This window comes from Pongo pygmaeus, chromosome 13 (assembly GCF_028885625.2).
Source record: "Pongo pygmaeus isolate AG05252 chromosome 13, NHGRI_mPonPyg2-v2.0_pri, whole genome shotgun sequence".
Lineage (NCBI taxonomy): Eukaryota > Metazoa > Chordata > Mammalia > Primates > Hominidae > Pongo > Pongo pygmaeus.
In genome coordinates, this window is record NC_072386.2 from 19,883,134 (window position 1) to 19,899,185 (window position 16,052).

The 16,052-nt window shown below is 37.5% G+C and overlaps 1 protein-coding gene across 7 annotated transcripts in view; it reads right to left on the bottom strand.

Annotated features, from left to right (window-relative positions):
* ZCCHC7 (zinc finger CCHC-type containing 7) overlaps nt 1–16,052 on the bottom strand; it is a 240,024-nt gene that overhangs the window by 50,045 nt on the left and 173,927 nt on the right. For all 7 annotated transcript variants that reach the window (XM_054500263.2, XM_054500262.2, XM_054500271.2 and 4 more), the window contains 3 exons: nt 6,777–6,820; nt 4,713–4,838; nt 3,308–3,478 (listed from right to left, as the gene is read on the bottom strand). In XM_054500263.2, the coding sequence (XP_054356238.1) occupies nt 3,308–3,478; nt 4,713–4,838; nt 6,777–6,820 (341 nt within the window). The remainder of the gene's footprint in view (nt 1–3,307; nt 3,479–4,712; nt 4,839–6,776; nt 6,821–16,052) is intronic.

Below are 16,052 nucleotides of genomic sequence, written 5' to 3' on the forward strand. Positions count from 1 at the left end.
ATTTTATTTTTTGAGATGGGCTCTCACTATGTTGCCCAGGCTGTTTTTTTTTTTTTTTTTTTTTGGAGACAGCGTTTCACTCTGTTGCCAGGCTGGAGTGCAGTGGCATGATCTTGGCTCACTGCAACCTCTGCCTCCCAGGTTCAAGAGATTCTCCTGCTTCAGCCTCCTGAGTAGCTGGGACTACAGGTGTGCACCACCACGCCCAGCTAATTTTTGTATTTTTAGTAAAGGCGGGGTTTCACACCATGTTGGCCAGGATGGTCTTGATCTCTTGACCTCGTGATCCACCTGCCTCGGCCTCCCAAAGTGCTAGGATTACAAGTGTGAGCCACCAGGTTTTAAACTCCTGGGATTAAGAGATCCTCCTGCATTAGCTTCCTGAGCAACTGATATTACAGGAGCATACCATGATTTTAATCTTATTTAAAAAAACCTACATTCATTGGGATTATTAATTCTCATTTTAGATAATAATTTAACGTATATTAGAGGCCAAAATTAAGAAGTTAAGAGGAATGGCCTATAGAATTAACACTCACAGATGATTATATAACCTTTTACAAGTAATTTTTAATTGTTCTGTAGTACAGTTTCTTGTTTTTAAAAAATTGCCTATGATAATGTCTTACTCCCTTCTTTATCACAGGCAAATAAGACCATATTTGTCAGAGCTCTTTGGAAGAAAACAGTAAAAAAAACAGATGCTATTAAAGATAACTGCCAAACTAGAAAATCTTGCTAAGAAAATTATAATTGACAACTTAATGCAGACAACAACATAATGCTAGGACAATTCAGGATTTATCATTTTTAAGACTTGGTAAACACTGAAAAATAAGACTAAAGTACTTTGGAATGAAATGACAACTTCTATCTCTCTATATAGCCTTGAGAATAGAGTATTCAAATTAATTAACCATGTACCACTTTATTAATAACCAAAGAAATACAAATTAAAACAATAAAATATCATTTTTTGGTCTGACTAGCCGAAAATTTTAAAGACTGATAATACTTAAATGTTGATGAGTGCAGTGCTCATTTCTCTTAACACTGCTGGTAGGTAGATACACTGGTACTATCTTTTAGAAGAGCAATTTGACAATACTTATGCAGACATAAGTGTACATGTCTTTTAATTTCACAATTCCATTTATAAAATATGACTTACCAAAACATTATTAAATGCACCACTGTTTCTTTAAAAAATGGGTAACAATTTAAGTATAAATTTTCTGGTGGAATTACAATAAATAATTGTCATACTATTTACATGAGAAATACATATATATACCAAACACTCATACTCTAATCTGTTTTAATCTGAAATTCATTTCAACAGAAAGCCATACTAATTTATTGAGCAAAAGATTATAGGTGTATTTCAGACATGCATTTAAAAGGGCTGTAAAAAAAAAAGACTATATTTCAATATAAATAAAATTAGAAAAATATTTCTGCTTTCGTATCATGACTTTGGGGAAGTACATATTAAAGTACTTTTATTATTTTAAAAAATAGGTAAGTAATGCTTTAAAAAAGAGAATGAGAGATACCCCTTTCATAAATACCCCTTAAATCAATTAGAATTGCCACTTAGGTATGAGGATGAAAAATGACTTTGTACTGATTAGCTGTTAATATAAAATAAACATGTTACTATGTAGTAAGAAATGCAATTAAGACCTAAAATGAAAGACTCTTAATGAGATACTCATTAGGAGTTAGGGTAAACTGAATGTAGAAAACTACATATTCCACATCAAAGCTGTATTTGCTTATTTCAACAGCCCTCTGGTCTTTGAAATTATGACTAAACTCCATATACATTTACAACAATACAATGCAAATAGTGTCCAAAACAGCATTTTTAATATGCTGCAATTTAAAGTAATGGCTGCCTTGCCCTTCTTTCCTTAGACTATTAGACCAGCAAAATCATTAATAAGAAGAATCAGGCCAGGTGCAGTGGCTCACGCCTGTAATCCTAGCACTTTGGGAGGTTGAAATGGGTGGATCACCTGAGGTCAGGAGTTCGAGACCAGCTTGACCATGGTGAAACCCTGCCATCTACTAAATATACAAAAATTAGCCAGACATGGTGGTGGGCGCCTGTAATCCCAGCTACTTGGGAGGCTGAGGCAGGAGAATCACTTGAACCTGGGAGGCGGAGGTTGCAGTGAGCCAAGATCGCACCACTGCACTCCAGCCACTGTGACAGAGCGAGATCCTGTCTCAAAAAACAAAACAAAACAAAAAAACGGTCGGGTACAGTGGCTCACGCCTGTAATCCCAGCACTTTGGGAGGCCGAGGCGGGCAGATCATGAGGTCAGGAGATTGAGACCATCCTGGCCAACGTGGTGAAACCCCGTCTCTACTAAAAATAGAAAATTATCCAGGTGTGGTGGCACGTGCCTGTAATCCCAGCTACTCGGGAGGCTGAGGCAGGAGAATCGCTTGAACCCAGGAGTTGGAGGTTGCAGTGAGCTGAGATCACGCCACTGCACTACAGCCTGGGCAACAGAGCGAGACTCCATCTCAAAAATAAATAAATAAATAAAATAAAAATAAAAGAAGAAGCATCAAAATAGGCTTCCAATAAACATTTGTATATAACTGCTAATTGTGCATATATTTTCATTTAAATATGCACAAATAGGCCAGGTGCAGTGGCTCACACCTGCAATCCCAGCACTTTAGGAGGCTGAGGTGGGCAAATCACCTAAGGTCAAGAGTTCGAGACCAGCCTGGCCAACATGGTGAAACCCCCGTCTGTATTAAAAATACAAAAATTAGCCAGGAGTGTTGGCGTGCTCCTGTAGCCCCAGCTACTCGGGAGGCTGAGGCAGGAGAACTGCTGGAACCCGGGAGGCAGAGGTTGCAATGAGCCGAGATTGCACCACTGCACTCCAGCCTGGGTGACAGAGTGAGACTATGTCTCAAAAAATAAATAAATAAATAAATAAATATGAATACACAAATTTTACATGTTATTTATTACCTCTTTAAATTCAGCCTTTATTTAGCAAGCACATAAAGAAAAAGGGCTAGAATGGGCTTAAAATATTTGTTAATGCTATCTCTTGATGCTGTCTTCTGATTCAGTAGGCTCCTCACCCCTATATTTAGAGCACTTCTTTATATACATGTTCAGTGACAAAAGGGACATGACTATCAATCTATATAGCACAGAGTAAACATTCTTTTAGGTACGCTGACTGATAGTTATAAACTTGCACATTAATTACAAACTTGCACACTCCCTCCAAAGCCTGACAAATTAGTTATATGCAGGATACTCACATCTGTATAGTGGCCTAGCATATGACATCGGTCACACTGTGTATCCCAGGAATGTCTGAAAAGACATGAGTGGTCCAACATCTTAGGCACAGGACAGTATTCGCAAAGCGGGGCTGGACAGGAATACAGGAGATGTCCTCTCCTGGAGCACAGGAAGCAGCGACGAACTTTCTATGTGGCAAAAAAATCATAAAATCTCTTCAGTCTCAAAAGGTAGAAGATTAGTATTTCTTTTTCAATATAATCCCATAAAAAAATCATTTCTAATTTGAGATCCCAATAAAGGTAGAATCCTGAGCACAACTGTAAAAATCAAACAAAATGTCCAAAACACTGTATGTATACTGTTTGCCAAAAAGGCTTAGTCTGTACATACTAGCAGCTGGCATTTATTCCTTATGCCTCTTCTTATAGGAATATTGACAAAACGAAAGGTATGTAAGAGGGAAAGTAGAATGAGGAGGATATCTAGAAGCTAAGTCATAGGAGGAACAGATACAGAAGAAGCTGTTTTGACTGGAGAAGCAAAAACAAAAAAGGAGCATGAGAGGTGTCTGAACTATTTGAAAAACAGTCATTTGGAAGAGGTAGGAGGAATGGAAGAAATGTTTGTTAAGAGCTAATTATCTGGTCAGGAAACATCTAAGATCTTCAGTTCTGTGTTGTTCCAAAGGTTGATGTACCTGCTTAACGTAACTTACATTAATAAACATTTAAAAATGCCCCAAATTATAATTTTCTAACAATAAAAATTATCTCACAGTGAAATAAGCTATCTTATGAAGTAGAAGGTTTAGAAGTGAAAGGGGTCTCAGGAATCATCTGATTCAATCTTTTCATTTTATAGACAAGAAAACAAGAAGCATAGAGGGTTAAATGATTTGCCCATACAACTAGTAGTGATAAGTTAAAATTGATTCCACATTTTTCTGACTCCAAATTTATTATTATTTCTCCTACACTAGGCTGTAAGCTACATGAAATTTAACACACATACTATAAAAAGATTTGAATTCTAAGGTTATAGGGTTTCACCCTTGAGATTTTTTTTCTCTTTTTTTTGAGACAGAGTCTCACTTTGTCACCCAGGCTGGAGTGCAATGGTGTGATCTCTGCTTACTGCAAGCTCCATCTCCCAGGTTCACACCATTCTCCTGCCTCAGCCTCCCAAGTAGCTGGGACTACAGGCGCCCGCCATCACGCCTGGCTAATTTTTTGTATATTTTTGGTAGAGACGGGGTTTTTCACCATGTTAGCTAGGATGGTCTCAATCTCCTGACCTCATGATCCACCTGCCTCGGCTTCCCAAAGTGTTGGGATTACAGGCGTGAGCCACCGCGCCCAGCCTCAACCTTGAGATTTTGAGTTTACAAATGTGGAAAGAAGCAAAGCATATTTCACGTACTCGTGGTAAGGGGCAGTTTTTTGATAAATGGCCACGTTTGTCACAATTTCTACAGATAATGTTTTTGTTGGCTGAATAGTATCGCTGGGTCCATCTTCCGGGTGTTCGGTTATTAGCTATCTGGGCCTAAGGGAAAAAAAAAAATCAAGAATTAAAAAAATTGTTTCACTGCTAAATAAAAGCCATCTACTACTCTTGTTAAAGACAACTATAAGCAAATAAAGATACATCAAGCTTCAAGTCAGTTCCATTACCTTGATAAAGCAAGAGAATTATTAGTTATAGCTGTTCAACTTAGAACCTAGCCACAGGGGAACTTTATGATTTCTCTTGTTCTCTTAAAAAGAGGTAGAGGTCGGGTGCGGTGGCTCACGCCTGTAATCCCAGCACTTTGGGAGGCCGAGGTGGGCGGATCACCTGAGGTCGGGAGTTCGAAACCAGCCTGACCAACATGGAGAAACCCCATCTCTACTAAAAACACAAAACTAGCCGGGCGTGGTGGCGCACGTCTGTAATCCCAGCTACTTGGGAGGCTGAGGCAGGAGAATCGCTTGCGCCTGGGAGGCGGAGGATGTGGTGAGCCGAGATTGTGCCATTGTACTCCAGCCTGGACAACAAGAGCGAAACTTCATCTCAAAAAAAAAAAAAAAAAAAAAAAAGAGAGAGGTAGAGAAACATAAAAGGAGGTGCCATAAAGGTAACTCTACTGCCTTTTGTCTGCCCCTCCCGCCTGCTGAGTCTTCTATACTTCTCCATGTGATTTTTTTTTTTTTTAATCTTTCTCTACTTATGTTTCAGATCGAGCAAGGGTACTGACATGCATCACTTAGACACCGTGGTAGCATTCAGTCAAAGCCACTGCTGACTTCTTTTCTTTCTTTCTTTTTTTTTTTTTTTTTGAGACGGAGTTTCACTCTTTTGCCCAGGCTGGAGTGAGTTGTCGCTATCTCGACTCACTGCAACCTCTACCTCCCCGGGTTCAAGCGATTCTCCTGCCTCAGCCTCCCGAGTAGCTGGGACTACAGGCACCCACCACCACACCTGGCTAATTTTTGTATTTTCAGTAGAGAAGGAGTTTCGCCATGTTGCCCAGTCTGGTTTTGAACTCCTGACCTTAGGTGATCCACCCACCTCAGCCTCCCAAAGTGTTGGGACTACAGGTGTGAGCCACCATGACCGGCCAGCCACTGCTGATTTCTATAACTGAATGTACAACATGTTTTTCTGAATGAGAGGCCTGCTTAAATTTTGAGTTAGGGAATGGTGTTTTTATGACTTTGTCTTTTGTAAAGTTAGTACAGCTACCCAATATACCCATTCTTTTGAACAGCACAGGGTTACTGCCTACAAGACTGGATGATAATTTCCATAAAGGAATGAGATAATTTCTTTCCACTGGAGTCCTTTTGAGACCCATTCTGCCTACAGAGTGACCCAATTCTAACTGTCCCATATTCTAATCTAAATCCAGGATCTTGTAAGAGAATACCAACCATGCATATCATATGGAATATCTAAAGAGGAACTGTAAATCCCAACCATGCTTTAGCTTGTTTGGTGGAATTCCATGTTTAAAAAAGTTTTCGTCTTTTATTTGTTACTTTGCTGATCTGGCCAAGTGGACCACAAGTAAGTAAAATCTAGCTATCTCCCAAAACCAAGTTATAAAATTATTCTCTTTTTGTAGCATCTGCCACAATTAAGGCTAATAATTGACAAAGACAAACACCTGCCACATCCTAAAAATAGACTAACCATTTCCTTACACTGAAGAAGCAGTTATTTCCGGTGTTGATCTTTTTAGTGGTACCAGGCCATATGGGCTGAGAGGACTCACCACAGGAGAGAAACAGAAAGGGAAAGGGGACTGGATGATTACAGCTATTAACTCACGGACAAAACTCAAGGCTGAACCAAGTTTCGGAAGAGTTAAATCACTCATATGCTAAAATCAAATGTTTTCTTATAAGCCACTTAAACTTATTAATGTTCCAAAAGTTATCATAATAAACTATGAAGCAAAGGAAATTATTATTCTGAATTTTAAAAACAATTTGATTTTACCTCAATGTCTTTGTCACTGATGAACCAGTTTATACCATCTTCTCCTACAAAACAAATAAAATATTACTTAACTGTAGCACTTTTAAAGGACTTATAGATTGACAATAGATTACACAATTTATGAGTACTCAAACTGGACCCCAAAGGTATAGTGAGAAATGTTGAATACCTGAAATTCTTATTTTGGCTCTGTTATTAATTATGTGGCCCTGGACAAATACTTAACCTCTCTGAGTCTCAGTTTTCTGATCTGTGAAATGGGATAATAGTATTTGCCCTGTCTGCCTAAAAAGTCCTGTGAGAATAAAATGAGGTATGTGAAAATACATTGAAAAGCATCAGACTACATACAAATATTAAAACAAAAAAAAATCAGTGAAGGGCCCAAAAATCCAACAGCAGATGCAGAATGAAATCTTAACTTCTTTTATCTGACTAAAGCAGAGCTTTACTGAGGCAGCTGTCACAACCCTCCCACACCTCCAGGAGGATCCACAGGAGGGAGATGACTGACACTGGGCACTGAGACATAACAAAAAAATTGTGTAAATGAGATCTTTCTGTCCCTAAACTACCCTCTCTTGTTAAGCTGGTATATAGCCCCTTACTTCTTGTTTTTTTTGGAGACAGGGTCTTGCTCTGTTGCCAAGACTGGAGTACAGTGGTACCATTTTGGCTCACTGCAACCTCCGCCTCCCAGGCTTAAGCAATCCTCCCACATCAGCCTCCTGAGTAGCTGGGACTACAGGAACTTGCCACCATGCTAGGCTAATTTTTGTAATTTTTTTGGTAGAGACAGGGTTTCACCATGTCACCCAGGCTGGTCTCGAACTCCTGAGCTCAAGTGATCCACCCACTTCAGCCTCCCAAAGTGCTGGCATCTGTGGTATGCCACAGCAAGAGGCATAACCCCTTACTTCTATAACCCTCTAAACTCTTCTTCAGAGTTACGGATATTGAGTGCTCCTTCAAGTGTGAACAAACCTTATCTTTTCTCCAGTTAACCTGTCCAGTATCAGTTAACTTGCAGGCCCCCAATTTGAACTCAGCTTGGTAGAGGAAAAGTTTTTCTACCAAATATGAGTATTAACTGTGTCCACTAGCTTTGCATTCTACGTGACTTTCATTATAACAATAAAAAAATAAAAAAATTAGACTCTGAATAATATCTCACTAATAGGGTTAGGTCCTTAGCACTGTATTTTACAACATCAAAAACAGCAAAATAAAAGAAAAAAAAGGAGGCCAAATATCCAGAAACCACTGATTAATCTAAAAATACAACTGTAAAAACCTAGTGGGGGAAATAATCCCCCACTTTTTTTTGTATCAGCTATTTTCTTTTCTTTCCACTGTCCTTTCACAAACGTGCAAATGGCTGCTATTCCTTTGGTCCACCCATGGCCAAGGGGGAAGGGACCTATGACTAATGCAGAAGCTAAAGTGTTGACAAAAGGACTGAAAGATCTTTTTCTCCCTTTAAAGCTAAGATTTCCTCTGTCCTCCTACCTTACTACTTTCCTCTATCTCAAAAACACAAATCAAGCTTGACTTGTTTCTTTGAAAGGCTTTTGAAGAGACATGAAGTAATCTACATTTTCCCATGCCTACCAGGAGTAAGCGTCTAGAGATATATTTTTAAATAAAAAACTTTTCTAAGAAAACCATGAGGCTGCTTTACAAAAAGACCAATCCACAGGTATGCAGAGATGCTGTGCTGATGATTATTTTCTTTGTAACATTTGGAGGCTGTATCCATGTACTGAGAGTGAAGAATACATTAAATAGCAGCAGCTTCTATTCCTTCATCAACCATCCATGCTATTATTCTTTCATTCAAAGGATCCATGTATGGAGCATGCTTTGCTACAACTTTCAAAGCTGCTTTTTGTATCTCAATGTCTTTCATCATTAAAATTCAAAATGACCACTTGAAATTATGCTAACTATAAGACTGACTTAAAATTGTTCTTAAAAAATGAAATATAAAACCAATGAAATGCAAAATGGCAACTGTTACCACTCTCCAAATTTACACATAAACAGAAAACAGTGAAAAAGGAAGGTTTGAGAGAGGGAGATCGACTCTATTCAGATTGTTTTAACAATCCTGTGGGATTCAACGATATTCTTATATACAGTTGTCCCTCAGTATATATGAGGGATTGGTTCCAAGACTACCCTGGTAGAACCAAATCCTTGCACACTCAAGTTCCTGTTAGCCCTGTGGAACCTGCACATATAAAAAGTTGGCCCTCTATATACGTGGGTTTCACAGCCTATGAAAACTGTATTTTTAATCCCTTTTTGGTTGAGAAAAAGCTACTTATAGGCAGACCTATGAAGTTCGAACCCGTGTTGTTTAAGGGTCAACTGTACTAATGACTCCTCAAAAAGTTATAGCATATTCATATTCTTACTATAGAAAATTCATCAACAAGTATACAAACTAAGTTTCAACAACAGATAAAATCGGTATTTCTCAAGTGGTATATGAAGCAAAGACATCACCAGGAACACATAAGGCAATTCTTGTCCCTGCTATGGCTCCAAGGTTCCAGTTTTGATTTGAACCTAGTAATGACAGCAGCTTCCTGCCCGTGATCTTTACCTATTCTGTTTGTGTCTAAACTCAAAATCTCACCCCAAGGAAAGCTTTGTCTAGGGCAACTCCTCAGAACTTCCACAAACAGCAAATTCCCCAACTTGTTAAATTCTGGGTATGGTACTTGATAGAAATCTGGCTTCTAGAGTTAACTCTGCCACTAATTTGCTGTGTGGTGTTGGGCAGGATACTTAAGATCTCTGGGTCTGTATAACAATGGGTTAGAATAAATGGCATCCATGGTGGCACCTTCTAGTACTAAATTTCTGATTCTAATTTTCTCTCATTACTGGAATTATATACATTGTCATGTTGTGTAATTTACCTGAATTAAATCTTCCAGACCTTTGCAACTAGCACAAGGTAATTAGCCTTAAAGAGGACTTTCCACGGGGCCCAGGAACACTCATCTTCCATGTGTCCACCACCCAATGTCATAGAATGTTAAATGGGACTGCCCTAAAGTGTAAAATTAAGACTGTCCTAAGAATGCCTGTCATCAACCCATAGCTGCTTTATAGGGTTGTTCTTGTTGATAACTGGGATTGTGATTCTGTTCAAATTTCAGAGCCGTGATCAAAGCAGTAGCTGGTAATTCTTTCTTTGTACGAAATCGACTCCGTTTAACAAACATCTATTGGAAGATTATAATGAGCAAGGTGCTAGAGGGTAAAGAAAGATGTAAAGAGCTTATAGCCTTAGTAGAGGACAAGGTGACAAATGAAAGGAGAAAGAAGGAGTTAAGAGAAGGCCAAACAAATGCTATGGTAAATTCAGAAGAATGGATAATACCTCAATTTTAGGGAGAGAAGGAAAAAAGTTACAGAAGGGAGGGCTGTAAAGGAAACTAATGAGGTGTAATTTACATGTAATAAAATGTACCTACGTAAAAATACAGTAGGATTCAATTTGGCAAATGTATACACCTGGGTAATCACTATAAAGATCAAATGTAGAACATTTCCATCATCCCAAAATGTTACTTTGTGCACATGTGCAGTCAATCCCCCACCTGAGGCAACCACTGATTTGCCTTCTCTCACGATAGATTCGTTTTGCCCGTTCCAGGACCTCACATATATGGAATTATACGTTATGTACTATTTTGTGTCTGTCTTATTTCCTCCTGAATATTTTTGAGATTCATCCTTGTTGTTGGGTATTAGCAATTTGTTCATTTTTTTTTATTACCAAGCAGTATTCCATTGTATGGATATAACAATTTGTTTAGCTATTCATCTGGTGATGATATTGATACAGTTTGAATATACATCCTGGCCTAATCTCATGTTGAATTGGAATCCCCAATGTTGGAGGTTGGGCCTGGTCAGAGGTGACTAGGTCATGGGGGTGACCCACAACCTACAGTCTATTTTCTTACACTTTGCCCCTATTTGTGGAACTATTCTGCTATCTTTATTACACATACATACAATTACTGCATGGTAGTTATGAGAAACATCTTTATATGTGCATGGTGATCCAGGGGCTATAAATTGCTTTAAACATCATTTAGTCTTCAGAGCAACCCTGTCCATTATGCTTACACTAACGTTCACTTTTTTATGTGTGTCCTTTCCAACATAGGGCAAAAAAGGGCAACTTGTATTTTGTTGGAGATGCAGTGGTAATTGAGCTATTTACTGATATCAGACTGCATTCACATTTCAAACGTTCTGGGGAAGAATATGGGCTAGATTTCTGAAAGATAGAAGCTAGTTCACCCCATGCTTTAGTTATACTTAGTCTGCTTACATTTGGCTATGTTAGAAGAGCTGAAGATCGTCATTCCTTTACTAAGAGAGTAGCTACAGATAATTACAGAGCTGGTTATCATGACCTTTAGGGACAATCTGACAGAAGGTAGTAGCTAGTAAAATGTATTTCCAAAGATCACCAAAGATTATTGAGACAGAGGGCTCAGTTCAGCATATCCAGTTGGTTGTCTACACTGCAGGTGCCAGAGACTAAGAATCATTTCCTCAGCCTAATTTCCATATAGCTCCTTCTTATAACGAAGCCATAGATGCCTTACATTTTCCAGATATCCTAATTTGTTACATCTAAAATTGTAAAACTCATTATTATATTTCACCCAAAGGTAGGTATGTATGATTCGGCATACAATGAACTAGAATTTAATATTCCACAAATCAATGGTGAATTTGCTACTAATGGTGATTTAAGAATGTAAATGCAACTTTCCTTAAAGAGTGAAAAGTTTCCATTTAATAGTGTCAAGTTAATTTTCAATAAATATGTACTCAATCTCTCTCATGTAAAAGACATTTTTGGAGACAGAAAGGTGTCTTAGACATGGTGCTTGCCCTCAAAGAATTTACCATATAGTAGAATAATATGTGCTATCTAATGCTACCTAAAAAGCATTACTGTGTTAAATAAATAACCATGATAGTTGAATTTTTAACAATAGAAGGCTAATTTAATTAACAACAAGCTTTTAAAAAGGACAAAAAGTATATACTATTTGGGAAAATGAGCTATTTAAAAAGCAATACTGAATTCTGCCTGTAAGAAATTAATTTATGATGATTACATCACTAAAACAGTCTCCTATATGTAAGATAGCTTCTAAAAGAAGTGTGGGCCAGATGCAGTGGCTGACGCCTGCAATTCCAATACTTTGGGAGACCAAGGTGGGAGGATTGTTTGAGCCCAGCTTAGGTAACATAGTGAGACCTCAGCTCTACAAAAACAAACAAACAAACAAACAAAAAAAACCACACACACATACACACAAACTAGCCAGGTATGGTGGTGCATGCCTATAGTCCCAGCTAATCTGGAGGCTGAGGTGGGAGGAGGGCTTGAGCCCTGGAGGTTGAGGCTGCAGTAAGCCAACATGGTGCCACTGCCGCCACTGCATGCCAGCAGCCTGGACGACAGAGCATGACAACCTTTGCAATAAATAAACAAAGTAAGTAAGTAAAACTAAGTGTGTAGGTCTGTTAGCAACTGTTCTATCCCCAAATAATCGGTGTGTCTATACATTATAGACTGTGAGCTCATGGTTAGAGATTGGGGAAAAAAAAAAAAGAAACAATAGCTGGTATATACCTGTAATCCTTAAGGAACCAAAACTTTGGACTTTCTCAGTATCTATTCCTGTACTTACATCATGAAACCAAAACTCTCCCTGATCTGAGATGGCATTCTTTCAATGCTCTAAAACATAGTGAAATGTTAAGAAAAAAAAAAAGAAAAAAGGAAAAGTAGAAAAGGTTGTAAATAACTCTCCCACCAGTTAACTTGAGGTTAAGTATTTGGGCAGTTATACCATAAAAGTAATAGCATAAAACTTATTGTCCACACTTTCTTTTTATACATCTTTTTTACATTTGTAATATTTTAAAACAAAAGGTCATGTCTGTAATGTGCTTTTCCAGTTCTGTACTTTTGCTCATGGCATTCCCTTGATCTCCAACACTGTCTACCTTTTTGCCCCATGTTCCACCCAACCCAGTACAATTTTCATGATTGCAAACTCTGAATATCTTTTAAGGCTCAGCTCCTCAAAATCAATGTATTTAGGTTGGTGCAAAAGTAATTGTGGTTTTTGCCTTTGAAAGTAATGGCAAAAACCACAACTACTTTTGCACCAACCTAAAATAAATAGATAATCTTCAGCAGTTTTCTCACTTGACCTCTAGGAGGCATTTACAATTCTCTTGGCTGATAGAACAAAATGCTTTCCTATCTCTTGTCCCCCTTTGTGGTTTCCTCTTCACTAGTTACTTGGTACACTCCATTCTTTACCCATTTTCTTCTACAATTTTTCTCCCAGATTATGTCATATATGCCCATAGTGAGAACTACCAAATTTGCTTCTCTAGCCATTCTTTTCTTGGATGTCTCACAGGTATTTCAAACTCATAATCACTAAAATGGAATTCTTTATTTTCTCTTCCTTAAAGATACACAAACAAAACCCCTATTTTCCTTTCTTGTATATCTTCTATCTCAATGACTTGCACCATAGTCTGTTTTCCAAACCAGAAAGCTCAACTCAGGTTCTCTCTCACTTTTCATATCAAATACTATAAACAGGGTATCTAAAATAGCCTCAATGCCACGATTTTAGCTCAGGACCACTTAATATCTTACCCAGATTATGAAAATATCTTCTGACTATCTCTATTATCACACACTGCTTTTCATTCCACTGCTATTGAAGTAATTTCTAAAATATAAATGTGAATACATTCTGCCCTGAATGGTCTCTTGCTGCCTACAGGATACACATAAAATTCCTTTGTATACTATACAATGTGCCTTTCATGATTTGGCCTTTACTTGTTTCTCTTGCTTCATTTTCCTGGTCCCAATGTTCCAGCTATGCCTAATAATTTCCCCAGTTTCCTGTTGTTCTTTGCAGCTATGCCTATACATTTATTCTCTGGAACACCTGAATTCACCCCCAATTCATCCACTTGGAATTGGGATATGGCCATCAAGTCCCTACTCACCTCCACTGAAGTCTTTATCTGGTACCCCTTCAAAAGCAGTGATGATCACTCACAACTTTGTAATATCTGGACTTAACTGTGTAATTTCTACCTTTATATCTTCCAAACATCAAAGCATGATTGCTTAGTTACCATAGGTATTCATATTTACTGAATGAATTAATTAAATAACATTTCTATCTCCTTTGAATTCCCTCTAGTAGTAGAAGTAAATTCTCCTTCAGTCATAGTCTGAAAGCATCTTATCTGTATTTTCAAGGATCCTGGGCACTTTTAAACTCTGTATTAAGGGCCATGTCAATAAATATTTTATTTCCCTCTCTATATCAAAGTGCTCTATGGACTGAGACCACATCTATTTTATCTACCCAGTTATCAGCATAATAACTTGTATACTATGAATAACATCAGAAAATAAAATTGAAAAGAAAAAGCAAAAAAGGAAACATTCATATGGACAACTGTATGAATAAGTACTGTTCTGAATTGGGGCACATAAGCCAGTAAATAATCTAATGAATTATCATTATATAATAAAAATTCAGTAAGACAGTTCTCTTTGTTTAGGGAAAAAACTTACAATTTCTGTAATAACCAGTTCTTAAGAATTAAAATGGACTTTAAAAAATAACCCTGCCATTACTGAAATAACACTGTGGTAGAAAGAGAATCCACATGAAATAAGATAATTGCACGTTTATAGATAACCATGCTTGTACCTAACCAGTGTTTATGGATTAAAGATCACACAGACAAAGCTGCCAGATATTTATGTCATATCCTTTCCTGAGCCTAACTCCACTACACCAGATAACCCCTTGGGATCTTTCTCACTTCTAATAAGCAACTGAAACAGCCACAGATGAAGTTACTATTCCCAACTTCATCAGCAGCATCTGTTTTCAACGGAAACTTTTGAAATATACACAATGCCACATTCAAATCCCCTGAGGGCTAAGCCACTTTATTCACTTACATTCTTCTGAAACTGCTCCCTTTTTCTGTCTTGGTTTTCTCAAATTTATACTCTTCAATTATAACATTGGTCACAAAACTGTTTTAGTCATTAAAATTTTTCACTGTATAAGTGGCAATAGTTTAAATAAAACACATTTTAATGGCAGAATTTGCAAGTAAAGCATCAAAATGTTCATCTTACTTTAAATCATATTAAATTTACCAGAAACAATTTTTTATTTTTAACATGTGTGTAAAAGAAATGGGGATTTCTTTTTTTAGAGGTAGAGGAGGAAGAAGAAAGAGGAAATAAATACAGGTGCTTAGCAGAGGGTCATATAGAGCTTTCGCTAAGTTATTAGTCATATTAAGGCCTTTGTCTATGGAGAGAGAGAGAGAGAAGGCCTCATCTCCCATTACCTCTGTCCCAAACATTCAGTCAGTGAACCACCTGGCTTACGAAATATTTATTCAGAAATTTAAAATGACCCTCAAATCATACTAAGAAACAAGAAAGAAAGGGAAAATGTATCAACAGAAACAGTCAATATAACAAGATTATGGAAGTTGTTTTTTCTTCCTTTAAATATACCGACTATGGATGTCTGTTCCCCACCTCCAACTGTCCACGAAGGCAAAAAGAAAATATACCATATGTATATTTACAATATCTGTAAAATGACAAGCACAAATAAAACCCATTTAAGTCTAATCAAGAAGCTACTTTTAAAAAGGTTTCTAGGAAAGATTTAAAGGCTGTATAAAAGTTTCTGTCTATCTGCTGATAGCTAGCAATCTGGAAGCTACATTCTTTCAGTTATCCTATTATTTCTTTTAACATTTCCTTGTCTACTTCCTGACTCCTTTTTTTCTCCAGCGTCTGGTTCTCTGCTTACTTGCTCCTTGGTGAAACAAATCCAAAACAATTTGCTTTTTTCCTATAATTTTTTTTAGGTCAGATTTGCTTCAAATCTTTCTCCAGACCTTAGATCAAACATGTTCAGGCTCACACTTCAAACTGTTTACAGGATATATCACAAATGTTTATATTACATTCATTGCAAGCTATAACATATCCAAAGCACAACCTACCACTCCAACTCCACTTGAAATGGGCATAAATACCTTCTCCCCTATTGTTATGAGTGCCTCAAAACAGGTTTGTTTGCATCTTATCCTAATACTTCACTCCCATTGTCCAATCAGAATAGGTCTTAAAATTCCACA